At 36.0% G+C, this 16,435-nt stretch overlaps 1 protein-coding gene across 3 annotated transcripts in view; it reads left to right on the top strand.

Annotated features, from left to right (window-relative positions):
* The window catches only part of reps2 (RALBP1 associated Eps domain containing 2), a 50,117-nt gene extending 34,020 nt beyond the window's left edge, over window positions 1-16,097 (top strand). For 2 of the 3 annotated variants that reach the window (XM_084427796.1, XM_084427794.1), the window contains 6 exons: window positions 105-166; window positions 811-900; window positions 7,595-7,648; window positions 8,403-8,536; window positions 9,589-9,694; window positions 14,099-16,097. In XM_084427796.1, the coding sequence (XP_084283922.1) occupies window positions 105-166; window positions 811-900; window positions 7,595-7,648; window positions 8,403-8,536; window positions 9,589-9,694; window positions 14,099-14,167 (515 nt within the window). In that variant the 3' untranslated portion in view covers window positions 14,168-16,097. The remainder of the gene's footprint in view (window positions 1-104; window positions 167-810; window positions 901-7,594; window positions 7,649-8,402; window positions 8,537-9,588; window positions 9,695-14,098) is intronic. The other variant, XM_084427795.1, reaches the window with a different exon arrangement.
* Window positions 16,098-16,435: the final 338 nt, after the last annotated feature.

The following is a 16,435-nucleotide window of genomic DNA, read 5'->3' as shown; positions in this document are numbered from 1 at the left end:
CCTCTTAAGATGTTCTACCTTGGACCGAAGAGCACCCAAATCAAACTTAAAAGAAATTGAGCACGCCATTCATCTTGAATCTAAACATGTTTTTCCTCTCTCAGGTGGTAAAAGTGCGTGGTTGCCTCCTCCTCCAGCTCTTCCTCCACGACCACCAGCGACGCAGGTGAACTCCGCAGCATCTCCTCACTTAACGCATTTGCAGATTGCAAGTCCAGTTTAAGATGGGATCTGTGCTCTTAAGGGGCTATAATGTAAGAATTTTCATTTATGCAATCTGGTTTTTATTGCCAACAGCTTTTAACGAAACTTAGAAAATAGGCAACCTAGGAAGTGGGAGTAGGTGACGTTTTTTAAGTTCTGTTAAAAGCTGTTGGCAATAAAAATCAGATTGCATAGCCCCTTTAGAGCACAGTTGTTTCTGCCTGCAGTTCACTTACCGGCCACCAGTGTCACTAATATCAAGGCTTTCTGAATTCTACATAAAGCCCCTTTAAAACATGGGAACTGGTTTCTAGCTTGTCATTAGATGTTTGACCAGCTTCCATGTTCCATAAACCAACTTGACTGATTTTTTGCTGGTCAAAGATGGTCTGTTTTATAGCAACTTTGGTGTATTAATATAGAATTTAATTGACGTGCAGTTTATATCAGCTATTTTAGAGTGGTTTTAAACATGGCTCATTTAATCAGATTGTAAATCTGTTTCAGTGATTGGATACCTTTTAGTTTGCTTTAAAATATTTAATTGTCTGTTCTGTGTCTGTGTCTGTGTTGTATAATAACTTGTGTCCTAATTCAATGTCTCAGATCTTCAGCTTCATGCCTGGCTCAGAGAAGAGTTCCCAGAAGGCCGTTCATCAGCCAAACTTTGCAGATTTCAGCAAGTTTAGTGAGGAGGTGAGTAGACGTTCACATTGATCCTCTCTATTTAAAACACACAATGTATTAACCTCAGATGTGAGAATCACTGAACTGACATTTGAACAACGTAAACCATTTCTGACTGAAACAGAATATCCAGCAGGAAATAATGTAGGGCGGGACATGAATCAAATTAATTTTATTTTTTTAGAATATTCATTTTGTATTCATGCAATAGTAAATGAACTGTGTACAGTAAGAATGAGGACATTTACATTTTAATTTACCATTTTGGTGACACTTTACAGTAAGTTTCCATATGTTAACATTAGTTAAAGAGATCTGTCATTAATTACTCGCCCTCATGTCGTTCCAAACTGGAACACAAATGAAGTTTATAAAGAGATTGTAAAACTAATCCATATGAATTGAGTGTTTTAGTCAAATTTTTTTCTAAAGAAACCTACTATAAAACATTATACTGTCTTCCTCATTCTATGATAAGCCACATCAGCTCACAAAAGGCCATTTGAAACACTTGCCTGACCATATGAAGTCAGTAAAAACATGTTAGTAAATGTTTGTTTTGTTGGACGACAGGTTTATAAACGCTTCACATTGCACGTTTGGGAAGATGATTGACGCGTGTTGCTTTCTCAAATGAACGTTATAAGCGAATAATAATTTGAGCTTTTACAATTTCACAATCGCAATAAGCCAAAGCGTGATTTTGATTTGATTTCACTTAATCGTGCAGCCCTAGTTACGCAGCACGTTTGAGCTTCAGCGAGAACCAATGAGGTTTGTTCTCGCCTGTCAAGCAGGTTCGGTTGAGCTTCTGTTTATGTTCGCTGATCAGTGTTTAAACTTGAATAAGAGCCCACATTGAATCTCTTCAATCTTCAATTATATAAAGCGATTGAGTCTCTTCAGAAAATGTTCATATGGATTAGTTTTACGATCTCTTCATGAACTTTTTGAAGCATCAAAGTGTCAGCTGCGCAACTGTATAGAATTAGAATATATGTAACTTTTTTTTAATATATTTGTTCGTTCTATGAACTCAAATCTGCCTTTTTAATCACATAAATTGGTTCATTGAAATTAATATATCCTCAGTAAATTCTGCACACACAGTCTTCCTGCTGTCTGTCATCGTTTCTTTCTCAGTTATTAATTACGTGTCCTCTTTGAAAAGTCTGCACTTGCTCTTTTCAGTGTGTGTGTGTGTGTGTGTGTGTGTGTGTGTGTGAACACGCCTTCACCTCTTCACCCGTTCTGTCCGCGCACACACTCGCTGATGTGCGTCTTCTCATGTTTCTGTGGCTGCAGGCTGGGAAGAGACGGCAGTTTCCCACAGTTTAATAAGAGAATAAAGCCACAGGAGCCCAATGAAAACACACACACTCATCAGCGTTACACAACCTCAGCTTACATTACACACACACACACTGTTTTGACAGCACAGGCACCTGCAGATATCTGTGCTCAAGCCCTGTCTATGAAAGCTAATACTCTTATAAGATATGAAGATATGAGCGCAGACTCTATATGAAGGGATTCTGGCTTGATCAAATACTCATAACTCCTCTGAAGCCTCCAAAGAGCTCTAACCATCTCAGACCGCAAGCGTTCCTTCATCTTTATGGCCTTTTTACCCCTTCATGCTTTTAACTTTTGGCTTCTGTAAAGCGGTGAGGGGGAATGTGATCACTGCGTGAAATTCAGTTGTCATAGTTGTGCGAGTTACGGCTTTCTGAGATCATTATTGGACAGAGAAACACAGTGTCTTAATCAGTCACCATCTGACAAGTGCGGTTTCAGAACCTAGGAAGTCGCTTTTCTGCATTTTTGATGCATCATAGTAATATTAATAGTGTTTTAAAAGTTTAACTTTATGATGGCAATTTGGAATTTGGAAATGCTTTTTATACTCATTAAAATAAAAAAAAGTAAAAAATGTGAGAATAATAGTAATAAATAGGAAATATATATATATATATATATATATATATATATATATATATATATATATAATTTTTTTTTTTTTTTTTTTTTTTTTTTTATAAAGTTGTATTAAATAAAAGCATTGAATAAAAATTTATTAAATAAAAATAAATCTAAATAATATTGGACTTCTTTTTGGAATGGTTTTACCTTTAATTTCTTTGTATGCTTTTTATACCCATTAAAGTAAATAAAAAAATAGAAATGTTAGAATAATTGTAATAAATAGGCAATATTTTTTATTTATTTTCAATCAAGTTGTATTGAATAAAAAATAATTGAATAAAAATAAATCTAAATAATATTGGACGACTTCTTAGAATTGGTTTACCTTTATTTTTTGGATGTTTTTTTATACTTGTTAAAATATATTTAAAACAATTGTGAGAGAATAATAGCATTAAATAATTTTCTTATATTAAATTTTTTATATATTATTATAGTATTTTATTTTTTATTTTGTTTTATTTCTAATAAAGTAGTATTGAATAAAAGCATTGACTAAAAAAAATACAGAATAAAAATAAATATAAACAACAATAGACTTGTTTTTGGAATTGTTTTACTTTCATTTATTTAATGCCTTTTTTGCTCCTTAAAATAATCCAAAATTATGACAGAATAATAGTAATACATATGAAATAAAGGAAATGCTTTATATATATATATATATATATATATATATATATATTCAATAAAGTAGTATTAAAAAAATAATCTATATAATATCGGACTTGTTTTTAAAAATGTTTTACCTTCAATTTTCTGTATGCTTTTGTATTTTTATGCTTTAATGAGTATTGTATCATTAGCTTGGCAAACTATCAATTATGAATCGTGTCTCTTGTGCATTTGGCTTGTTGAGCGCTGTTTCTGTGGCGTTGTTTATGGTGCTTTGTCACGTATGCCGTAAATCTAGCATCAAGTTCTGGCAAAGATGATTGTTTAGCCCGCATGACCTGATGCATGACCTGAACTACTGTCAAATTTTGACTTCTCCTGTCCTATATAACATTGACACATGATCTCGTTTAGGGAGTAGACCTGACAGCTTCGGATTAATTGTATCTGGGTTCGATCTCATATTGCATTTGATTTGTTCTGCTTTGCAACTTTTTATGTCCATTGTTATCTAAAGACAACACAGCATCCCTGAGGTGTTCGTTATTGACTTGAGCTTCATCCAGAGCTCAGGGCACATGTCATGGAAACACAGTCTCAGAAAACATCCTCCATCACTTACTTTCCACTCGTTTACGTCTCAGATCTCTCGGTTTCCTTCAGGGGGAAGCGCTCATTCTTAATTAAACTCTGAGCAGGAACCAAGAGATTCATGTTTGACCTTGAATCACACCATGTTATTATCAGCATCTCTCCTGAGTGCTGACGAATGAGAGACAGAGTATATTTATGCAGTACTCAGTATTATGATGTGATATTATGGAAACTGTTTGTTTCAGTCCCTGTTACAGAAACACTTTATAATCATTTATTCACGCATTAAGTTTATAGAGTTATTTGCAGAGGAGGAGGGATCAGGGCTGGATTTATTTCTCCAATTACAATGAGGATAAATAATATATTTTTTAATTATTATAATAATTTCACTCTAATAGTAAAACAAAATTTTTAAATATCAGGCAGAAACCTTGTGTATCCATGTGTTTTCTTTGTTTTCATAAATCATTACTATTGGTCAACCTTTATGCCTGTCTGTGGGTTTTGCAAATATTTAACCAGTGAAACGTATTAAAAAGAGCTTGTGACTGAACCTCGTATCGCCATTGGATCGTCAACCTGTCAATCAAACCTCATAACTCCACCCACCTCTATCGTGAATCAAGTGCCGCACACAGTTTGGGGCGTCTCCGCTTGTTTGCAATGCAAGAGTAAATAAAGAACTGTATTTTCTTTGAATAAGTGCAGGGGTTTCTTTACTCAAGAAGAAACACTATAAAGATTGAGAGGAGAAGAGTGTCTTAGTCTTGCTTTTGTCGTCGAGTCACCCGAAACTGTCTTAACTCTTTCCCTGCCATTGACGGAAATTTACGGCTTTCTGTCTTTTCAGAAAAATAAAATTAAGATTTGGAGAGAATAATAGCAATATTATTATTTTATTTTATTGTATTATATAGTAATAGTAATATTATTATTTTATTTTATTGTATTATATAATAATAGTAATATTATTATTTTATTTTATTATTTTATTTTATTTCATTTTAAATAAGTATTTTTTTGTATGTTTTTAATTTGTCTGTGCTTTTTGTATTTTTATGCTTTTTGGAATATTGCGTAATTGGCTTAGCAAACTCTATCAGAATCAATTATGAATCATCATGTCTCCTTTTTTTTTAAACCAATGGATTTATTTAAACAGTGCAAAATAAAGCTGCATGTATAAAATAAGCTTTTTTCTCTCTCTCTCTTTTTATTCCTTTGAACTTTGCTATCCTCTGGTAAATATAATTAATTCTGTGTGCTTATTCCTTTATATTTTGTGTAATATTACTGTGTGACATGAATTCACAGCTCATTACCTCATTCAAACAACAGGTGGCGCTGTTGTTAATGCAGATGACTGTATCCATGTGCTATAAACAGCTTTAACTGACCGGTCTGGAATATTTGACCCTATCCAACTAACCCATGTTCCTCTCACACAGCAGATTATACTGGGCAGGTGTTCGGCTCGGTCACCATTTTTCCAAGTCTTTGTATCATTTGTAGGAACACTTGTTTTTATTTAACACTCCTTTGCCCATGTAATGGTCATTCTGAGTTTTATAGGCGGCGGTGGGCACCGTTACCTTCACGTGGCTGTATTGCGGTCATAACTCTTGTGTTTTGTCCCGAGGGTAGCTGGGTGAAATAACTCCTGTCGCAGCAAATCAAATCATTTATGACTTTTCAGACAAATTTACAGCCTTGCAATTGGCCTGTTTCTGCTATTACTTTTCATTGTGCCATAAAGAACAGATTCCCCGTGCCACAGCGACCACAGTCCTGGGCGGCGGGGGCTTTTTAGCCAACGTATTGCATTTTTTACGAAGTGATTGAATGTTTACACTACACTGACAGAGTACGATAGCGTGGAAATATGGACGTTCCAGTCACGCATGATTAAATAAACAGTAGTCATATTTGTGTGAAATACAGCAGTGTAAGTGTTGTAAGCCAGAGAGTCTTTACTGAGAATGTCGGGATTGATGTTACGCCCTCAGTGATCCGTGAACGCACACGGTGTCGTATCCTGAGCCAGCGTTGAGGGAGAGCTGTGTAATTCACTTTAAAGAGCGAGGGAAGAATTTAATGCGGCCTTCGCTTCTACGCCTCAACTTTTTCTTTGCCCACATCCTCTGTGTGAGAGACTTGGAAATTGCAGCTTTTGGAAAGAGGACTAAGGAAAAATGCAGACTAGTATGCCCCTGTTATGATATTTTAAAGGTTCCTAATTTTGTTTGGAGTCTCCTACTATAGGTTTACATGCATCCAAGGTCAAATCGTGCATCCAAGGTCAATTTCAAGGTCAAATCATGCATCCAAGGTCAAATAGGTTTGATCAAGGATTCAGTCTTTCTAAACCCCTCCTTTCTGAGAGCAACTCTGCCCTGATTGGTCAGACGGCTCAGGCTGTTGTGATTTGTCTACTCTACTCTGCTCTGATCTGATTGGTCAGACGGCTCAGGCTGTTGTGATTTGTCTACTCTACTCTGCTCTGATCTGATTGGTCAGACGGCTCAGGCTGTTGTGATTTGTCTACTCTACTCTGCTCTGATCTGATTGGTCAGACGGCTCAGGCTGTTGTGATTTGTCTACTCTACTCTGCTCTGATCTGATTGGTCAGACGGCCCAGGCTGTTGTGATTGGTCTACTCTGCTCTAATTGGACAGTTGATCGGAAACCAAACGCCCACTACCATATCTTAATTTCAGCTGTGGAAATTTTCCTCAGCGCTTGAAACACAGTGATACGAACAGTAACGATGGCGTCGGTTTTACCGTATCAATTCCAGTGCGAGTCCTCATGCTTTGGAAGTGCAGCAAAGAGGATTTGCTTTTGCAGAAAACAGTGTCTTCTCAACATGTCGACACACAAACCAAACTCTTCCAGTCTCCGCTACAACTACAGTGTTTGAGGGTCAAAGTAGATGTTGTTCACAGACAGCCAATGAAGACCATAGACTGGCATTATGCAAATTTATTACATTGTTACTTGGGTATGAAACCGGAATTAAGACTGGAATTACTGACAACTCGTTTCAGCAGTTCAGAATCGGTTCTTTCTTTTAGGAGACAATAACTCCATTTATCTGCACTTTGATCTTTGAAACTTTGCAGACCTTTTACATTCACAAACAGCTGTATTACACTCTACATGAATGGTAATATTCAAAAAAGCATAATAGAGGCCTTTTAAGGAAGTCTTTTGTATATGTGGATAAATTAACTTTCATCTATCTTATTCTTCTCTCCATTTAAGCTTAAAATTTCAAATTTAATTGCATGCGTGTGTAAAATAAACATGCATAAATGCATGAAAGACCTGAAAGAATCTCGCCGATCCTTTTGAACAGTAGTGTAAATGAAAAACAAGGAATTAATGAAGCCCAGCATGATAACAGATCCTCATAAATGTCCTGTTGTTTTGGTTAATGTTACAAATTGCTTTGGAAAGCTACCATTGAAAGCCTCCTGATCTCAAACTCATCTTCCTCTGACAGCAGGAGACCATCGTGACAGGAGCTCTCAGCACAGAAGACCTGGCACCCAAATCGGTAAGAAATGACCCCTTTCCATTAAACCAGCACCTAACGCCTCATCTGAGACCCTTAAATAGGGCTCCATATCTCACAGATGCTCAGGCCATGAACATAATGCATCTTTACTGCTCTTCAGTGTACTGATGTTTAGTACCCTGGAAATCCAGAGTTCTCGCGAGAGCACAATTTGAATTTGCTCAGCGAGTTGCTTTGGCGTCGAGTAATGATGCTCATTAACTATGCCCTTGTAGCCGAGCTGCACCAATCACATCGGGTTATCTGATATAGGCGGGCCAGAGGCGAGATGACGACAGCGCTGTGACGTCGAAGTCATTAGTAAACATTGCAAGATGGCTATGGATGAACACCAGTTGTTTGAAACGGCTTTGGCCGCTACAATGACCGAGTTAGACTTGGCTTTTTATCTAAAAGAGGATCAGAAGACGCCGCTCGAATCGTTCCTTTGCAAGAAGGGCGTTTTTGCTGTTTTGCCAACCGGATACGGCAAGAGTCTAATCTACCAGTTAGCTCCGCTGGTAGCTAAGCGTATGGGGCTTGTTGTGATTGGTCGTAGTGTTATCCAATTGCGTGCAGTGCGATTGTCAAATGCATGCGAGTTGGGCGATTTTCATTACTCAATGCCAGACCCTTAATCTTTCAGATTTGGGTCTGGATTTCCAGGCTTGATGTTTAGGCATGTTTGGTGATAGTTTACCGAAATGGGAATTCTCTCTCAAAGTCTACCTGAAACATTTAAACCACTTCCCAGGATTCCACAGTGGTGCAACAAGGCCACGCCCCTCAGAAGCCAGTCCGAAGAAAGCTCCACCCAGAAAGCCTGAGTGCCACGCCCCCCTTGACCACGCCCTACTCCGCTGCCACACTGACCAAATCTACACAGAGGTCCGTATATCTTTCTTTTATTAATTTCTATTTATCTAAAAATGAACAAGAATGGCAATGTTTACAACAGCATATCATACCTCAAAGATTACATATACAAATAACAAATAAATTAGAAAAAAATTTAGAAAAATGCGATAATAATATCAAATATATTAAATAGTAAATATACAAGAATGGCAATGTTTACAATAACATAGATGAAAGATTACTTATAGAAAAAAAAGAAAAAAAAAGCGAATATGTAAATTAGAAGAAATATAATAATAATAATATATTACATTTTACATTTACATTTATCAGACGCTTTTATCCAGAGCGACTTACATTGCATTTCAAGGTACACATTTACATTCTTATCAGTTCTTCATATTCATGTATATATATATTCATTAAATAATATAATATAATGTATTAAATGTGCAGTAATGGCAGAGCTTACAATAACTATAATAACATTTTAGCTTAAAGATTACTTATAAAAAGAAAATTGCAGGTATATAAATCTGTGAAAAAGAAGACAAAAATGTATTAAATGTACAAAAATTTATTAAATACAGAATATACAATATTAAATATAACACAATGGCAATGTTTACAATAACTATTGACAATAACTTTATAGCTTAAAGGTTACTTATAAAAATGTAAATGAGACAAAATAAAAATACAATAATAATAATATATTAATGTGAGCGGCAGTGTTTACAATAACTATATGATATTATTATTGTAGTTTTTTCTAATGTACTTATTTTTTTGCTTTAAGCTATATGTTATTGTAATAATATGTATAAAAAATGTAAATTAGAAACTACAATAATAATAATAGTAATATAAATTATGTAATAATTTATATACATATATAATATTAAATATAAATCCTAAAATAAATCCTATCAATAAAAACCCCTCTCACAGAACACATCAGGGAACAAACAGCATGTATCAGTGATTTATAAACGCTAAACAAGTAGGATCCTGAATTGCACATCATTAGAAGCTCATCCACACGTGCAGACAGCGCTCGTGATTATTGTGTTGTGTTCCAGGCCTCCACCCAAGCAGAAGAGAGAGATCCAGATGGCCATCAGGAAGAACCGAGAAACCAACGCAGTCCTGACACGTCTCAACAGTGAACTACAGCAACAGCTAAAGGTGTGTCCGCCGTATCCACACACATACTGTACAGGATTAGTTCTTACACATGCTTATTCCAAGAAGCATTAATAAAGAAACGCCGGCCAGTGATGCTGAAGATGTTAGCAGTCTCATATGATAGGATCTGAAGATTAAAGCTGTCTGCTCACACATTCGTTTTAGGTTAGTTTTCCGGTTGGGAAGTACTATTTCCGACACCCCTACCCAGACCGATCACATATCTCTAGTCTCGTATCGAGCGCATGCCGCTTTATATATACACACACAGACGGCTTGTGTTACCTTCAAGAGTTATTGAGTGACTGAAGATGGTTTAGAGTTGCAGTCCTCAATTTATTCAGTGATCCGCTCAATGAACACACACACACACTCACACATACACACAGTCTGGCTTTCTGAAAATGCAAGCTTAGACTCGGCCTCAAGCAGTTGTCTTCTTTAAAATAGTGCATCCTGCAGCAGCTGTGTGTGTGTGTGTGTGTGTGTGTGTGTGTGTGTGTGTGTGTGTGTGTGTGTGTGTGTGTGTGTGTGTGTGTGTGTGTGTGTGTGTGTGTGTGTGTGTGTGTGTGTGTGTGTGTGTGTGTGTGTGTGTGTGTGTGTGTGTGTGTGTGTGTGTGTGTGTGTGTGTGTGCTTGGAAATGCATTTTACCACTGACTGAGAGCAGAAAGAGAGAGTGAAAGAAAGTGAGGGAAATGAAAAGTGAAAGGCGCTCATAAATGCTCATGTGCAGATCAGGTTGCACTGCATTCTGGGAAACAGTTAACCTGAAGACCACTGCACGCCATGCTATGAATCTCAAATTAGAAAGTGTTTGCTTTTGTTTCCAATTTTATTAATTTAATTATTAATTTAATTTGTATAATATAAATTATATTTTAATAAGTAGTATATTTTAAATTTAATTCAAATGATGTAATAGGGGTCATGAACTGCATTGTTTTATAATGTTTCCTGGGGTGCACTTATAATGTTAGTATAATTTTTGCATTAAAAATGGTCATAATTTAGAAATAAAAGGCATCTTTCCTACTCTGACCTTGACCTCTGATTTGAACGCTCTGTTTAAGGGTCGTGTCTGTGTGAGACTTCAGTGTAATCGTCCACTGCTGTGATTGGCTGTGAGACTTCAGTGTAATCGTCCACTGCTGTGATTGGCTGTGAGACTTCAGTGTAATCGTCCACTGCTGTGAGACTTCAGTGTAAATGCCCACTGCTGTGATTGGCTGTGAGACTTCAGTGTAATCGTCCACTGCTGTGATTGGCTGACATCTTTGCATATGGAATAGCTAAGATTACATGTGGAACTCTCGTGAATTTTTTTTGCACGTTTTCACTATTACAGCTCTCATGGTTAACTAATCGTGAAAAGTGTTGATTATAGCATTATTTTTAGATCTATAGCATTATATGCAGATCGTGGCATAAAAGGTTGCAGTGATGATCACTGTAAGCTGATCACAGACATGTTGAGCGCAGTGATCTCATCATTGCAACTCGATTTCTGCACACTAACGAATGCTTTCATCATAACTAACAGTGCAAACACAGTGTAAATAAGAGATTCATTGATTATAACAGGAGTTTTGGCAAGAGTCACAGATAAACTTGTGCTGTGTGATTGACAGCTCCAGCGATTGCAAAGGGAGCGTTCTTTGATCACTTTCTATATATAATTAATCACAGTTTAAATAACAGATTATTTTCATCCTACTAGGAGAAACAATGTGAAGTTGACTGTTTAGTCACTGGTTTAATTTACTGACACCTCTGACTACATGAATCATTACATATCAGAAATCACTGATCACAGATCAGGCATTAGAATTAACACAGTTACTTACTTGTTGTGGCATTACGAGGGGACATGTTCGGTTCACTTAGTTTTATCGTGGCCACAACATATAAACTCGTGGGAACGTGATATGTTGTTGCCACGAGATCATATGTTGAGGGAACGATATATTTTTCTCGTGGCCACGACTTCATATTTTGAGAGAACGACATCTATTTCTCGTGGCCACGAGTTATGTTGAGGGAATCACACCGGTCAATACTGTAACCTTATTCAGCAGTCGGAGATGGAGATTACTGATGAAGTAACATTTTACTTTGAATTAGGAATGTCATATAAAGATATAGTGCGGTCTCTGGCATTAAGACATGGGTACGTAAGTGAAAGACACCTGAAGCGCATTCTTAAGTTGAATGGGCTTTTTCGTTGAAAATTTGCTGGCTTGAATGAAATACTCGGGTCACGAATAAAGTCCCTTTTAAGGCAATAAACAAAAACAAACTATGAGAAACTTAAATTAACAAATAACTAAGTAAATTATGACCGGGGTAAAAGGAGGAGCCCGTATCGCATGTGAAGATTCGGTTCCCACATGTTATAAAACTGGTAGCCACAAGAAACGGATGTCGTTCGCTCAACATACGATATTATGACGTTCCCACGACTTAATATCACGTTCCCACGAGTTTATTATGTTGTGGCCACTACAAAACTAAGTGAACCGAACATGTCCCCTCCCGGTCATCATACATTACTGTCGAGTCCATATCGTAAAAGTCTGTTTGCAAAGCCTGCGCCGAAATTGCGACTGATTTACCAAAGACTCCACAGTGAAATGTACCGAATACAAATAAATAATGCTCAACTGAGACCACATTCCTAGCATTAGGATCCTTTGGAAGGTAATATTATATAGTCCAGTGATCCACTGATAGCTCTTCGCTCCTCGTCCTCTTCGTCTCACTAACACGCCAGTGGGCGGGGCCAAAGTTGCAATGATGAAGGGGGCGTTGATTTTCTTCTTTAGAGGCTTCAGAAGATCTATAGACACATTCCGCAACGAGTCGTTCGCTGGGCTTGGTTACAATAAAAGCTGTTTTTGGACTAACATGGAAGTTTTCTTCTTATAGTATTATGACCTCGTATGTGTCAAAAGCTCAAGAAAAATTTGATTACTCAGTTCATGATCCCTTTAAATAATAAAATAATGTCATCGCAAGCTTGTTTTGCTATAACAGTTAGACATTATTTAAATATAATTGACAAAATATAATAATTTTATTTCATTTGGCTGGAGAAAATAAAGTAGCTAGTGTAGCTGTACAGACTAAGAACAGGATGACCATGAATGGATGAGTATGTGTGCATTTTAAGATGTAATTGTTGCATTGATTCTTATAAAATTCTATAATTAATAAAAAATAAAACACTAAATCAATTGTTTTAAATGCTCCAAGTGAATTTAGGCATTAGAACTTTATATAACTTTACATGTAACAATGTTAATAAATTATAAGTGTTTTAAAGATTAAGATTAAGTGAGCATTAAATGATGGTAAAGGTAATATAAATGTAAAAAGAGGAGAAATGAGCATGCACAGGGAAATATCCAGAAGTGCCTTTACATTTCATGGTGGAAATGCATGAAGTCTGGGACAATATATGGGGTATCAGATACTCTGAATCAAAAGCAGTCAGACCTGTGCAGATATTTGAGAAGATGTTCCTGATGGGTGTCAGATGACGTGAATTGAAGGCTGTTTGACAGTGCCGTGTCTGTATTGTTCTAGAAGATATGTGATATTCGTGACTTTAATGACAAATGAAGACAGGTCGAAATAAACGTGTCTGTGAGTGTCAGACCAGTTGCTTTCATCCTTTCAGTTTGATGTCATCTGAAGGTCATGACCTCGGGTCACTTTGTCTAGCAGTGGCATTCCTGATGTGACAAATGCCTGTGCGCTCACCAACATTTGTCAATTGAGGATCAGCTTGTTAGTGCTTAGTCAAGCATCACTGGTACTATTGCTCATATAAGGTTAGCAACCACTCAAATTATGTAAATTCAAGTTATTTTTTCCACACAAGCTTTAGGGAGTTTGGATTTGATATATCTATATCAGATCACTTACTTTAGGCTTCAGGTCACAATAGTGCTTTTTATTTATTGTATTGTATTTTATTTTATATCATACACTGTAAAAAAATTATAATCTACTCAAGGTTCAAAATTCTTGGGTTTTTCTAAATTAAAAATTTGAATTTAGAAATTCTCAAATGAATTTTCTAGTGACTGGTCACATCTAAATTTTTCAATTGGTTCAACGTATTATTTCTCATTGAGCCAATGTTAACAGACTATTGCAACAATTGATTCAATATATTTTACAGAATTTCACTTGGGCCAATTGAAAAATGTAGTTGTGACCAGTCACTAGAAAATTGAGTTGGGGAGGTTAGAATTTTTTTTACAGTGTACAGGCCTGAAGGAAATGTTGAAATGAAATTGAGTTTAATTTAATCGAGTCGGCTTAGCTTATCTCGAATAATCAGAGCACTTTTAGCTCACCTCTGTGTTCCCTTTCTCTCCTCTCTCTCTCTCCGTAAGGTTGTGCATCGGGAGCGAGTCACTCTGGAATCCCAGCTGGAGTTGCTGCGGCCCGTGGCGTCAACCTGACCCGACACACACTCGCTTTCTCTCGCTCTCTGTCCTTCTCGTGCGTGCGCTGGACTCTGGGTTCGGTCTGACACTCTGAGCTATAATTCAGTCACGTGACAGGATACTTACTTTAAGTGACCAAACACTTTTAAGACGCCACAAACACTGTGTCAGAACCACAGGAAGAGGATTTTAGCTCCTCAGGAGAGCGCCAAGAATTCTAGGAAGTTCGTTCTGTCAAAAAACGATCTATGTTTTTGTTTGGGTTTGGGTTTGTGTTTGTATGTTCCTGCCTGTTTTTACTCAGCAGAATCATGCCAACACGACTAACTGTTAGTTATGTAGACCAATGAAAAGCTTCAGGATTCAACTTCATTCCAGGAAATTGGTAATCAATTTATGGTTTATGCAATGGATCTGATTCTCTAATGTTTTATCCAATTACTGCACCATTATGTCGGATTATGATTTAAATCACTTTTTTTTTTCTTTTTTTTTTTACTGTTACCATAATTTCAATAAACGTGAATATGTTTGAAGCGGATCCTGTTTCACCAAGAATAAGCTTGTAAGGGTGAATCTCATGAAAGCAAGTCACATTTCACTCCAAGAGCAGAAGAATAAAATAACTAATAATATAATAATGATTAGTTAATTATTACAACTAATATTATAATTTATATGGACTTATGGATAAAGTATAGCCTGTAAAGATTTTTTTCATGACAATAAGTACATTTTAATCATTAAAGTAAGCACAACATATAATGACCTAATCATCTAGAATCTAGATGACTAGTTAGACTAATCACATCTAACATAAAAGTTCATGCTTACATTATATACAGTATATATGTGTGTGTGTGTGTGTGTATAATATATATTAATATAATAATATATGTCTGTGTATATACAGTATATACACACACACACACACACACATATATATATATATATATATATATACACACACACACATAAATATTATGTAAACGCAAACTTTTATGTTAGATGTGTTTAATAGCAATTAATCGATCTGACAGCACTATATATATATTACATTACAGGAATTATGAATAATAATTTGGGGATGGAAAACTTTAATTATCGTGAAAAGTATATCGGAATACAAAAAAATCAAGCTTGATTTTCTTAAAGAAACATATTCTTTCACAATTTGTGTTATTTTTCTTTATTTTTTCTTTTGGTTTTGGGGTTAAATATGACCCTTGACAGATGTTGTGTGATTTTCCTATGCAGAACATTGATGATAATGTAGATGAATGTAGAATAATCATTAATTTGTGCGCTGGGGACAAAGAGTTTGCAAAGATGGATGTGTCCTAAAGACTGTATGTGTTCATGCATGAAGATGAACATTTATTTTTACACGACTAGTTCTGCCGGCATGTTGTATGTGAGTAGTTTGACAGTACAGGACAGGAATGTTAGAATATGTAGACGTACGTGTTGAATGCCACGTTAACCTCAGATCAGTGAGGACGATCCAGTGACTGTGCTTGTAATGTATTACAAAAAAACATTCATCAAAAAAAAATTTATGTTACATTTCCTTTTATGGCTTCCCATATCCTTAACTATTATTTCTAATTGTTAGTCATTTCTTAAGTATTTCTTACTAGCCTAAAACATTTTTTGGGGGGTAATAACAGTAATTAAATGTTAATGTTAAAAAAACCTGCATCAAATAAAAACCAGTGACTGCAAAAAAAAGTAAAAAAATAAATACATGTTTGTTCAAAAGTGTGCTAAATACTTTTCTATGCAAAAAAAAAAAAAGAAATACTGACTTTGCAAGCTTGTTGTTTGCCACGTTGTGTGTTTTTGATACCGAACGAATCTCCCGTACACTGTGTTCTGGTGCAGGAGTGGGAATGTTCTGTCTATGAGTGTGTCAATAAACCTGTGGAATTATGTGAGAATATGACAGATGTGGTGTGTTTTGTCTTGCACATTTGTAGAATCTGTTTTAAGTTGTTCATGATGAATAAATAACAGGGTTTCTGTGGGTCTTAAAAAGTTCTTAAAGTCCCCATGAAATCAAAATTGAATTTTTGTCTTTTAGAATGAATATGTTAGCCTTACTGTTATCTATAAGCTAGTGTGCTCCAAATCAATGACAAAATTCGCATTTAGAAGATATAAGCGTTCAAAACTTACAGTCTCTGACTTCCACCAATATGGATCAGTGATTTTGATGACATCACTCTGCACTTTCTGTCCAATCAAATACTTTCTAGAATCTGAAGCTCCGCCCCCTATATT

This window comes from Rutilus rutilus (genome assembly GCF_951802725.1).
Source record: "Rutilus rutilus genome assembly, chromosome: 13".
NCBI classification, from domain to species: Eukaryota; Metazoa; Chordata; class Actinopteri; order Cypriniformes; family Leuciscidae; genus Rutilus; species Rutilus rutilus.
This window is presented reverse-complemented; position numbering and strand designations above follow the sequence as displayed.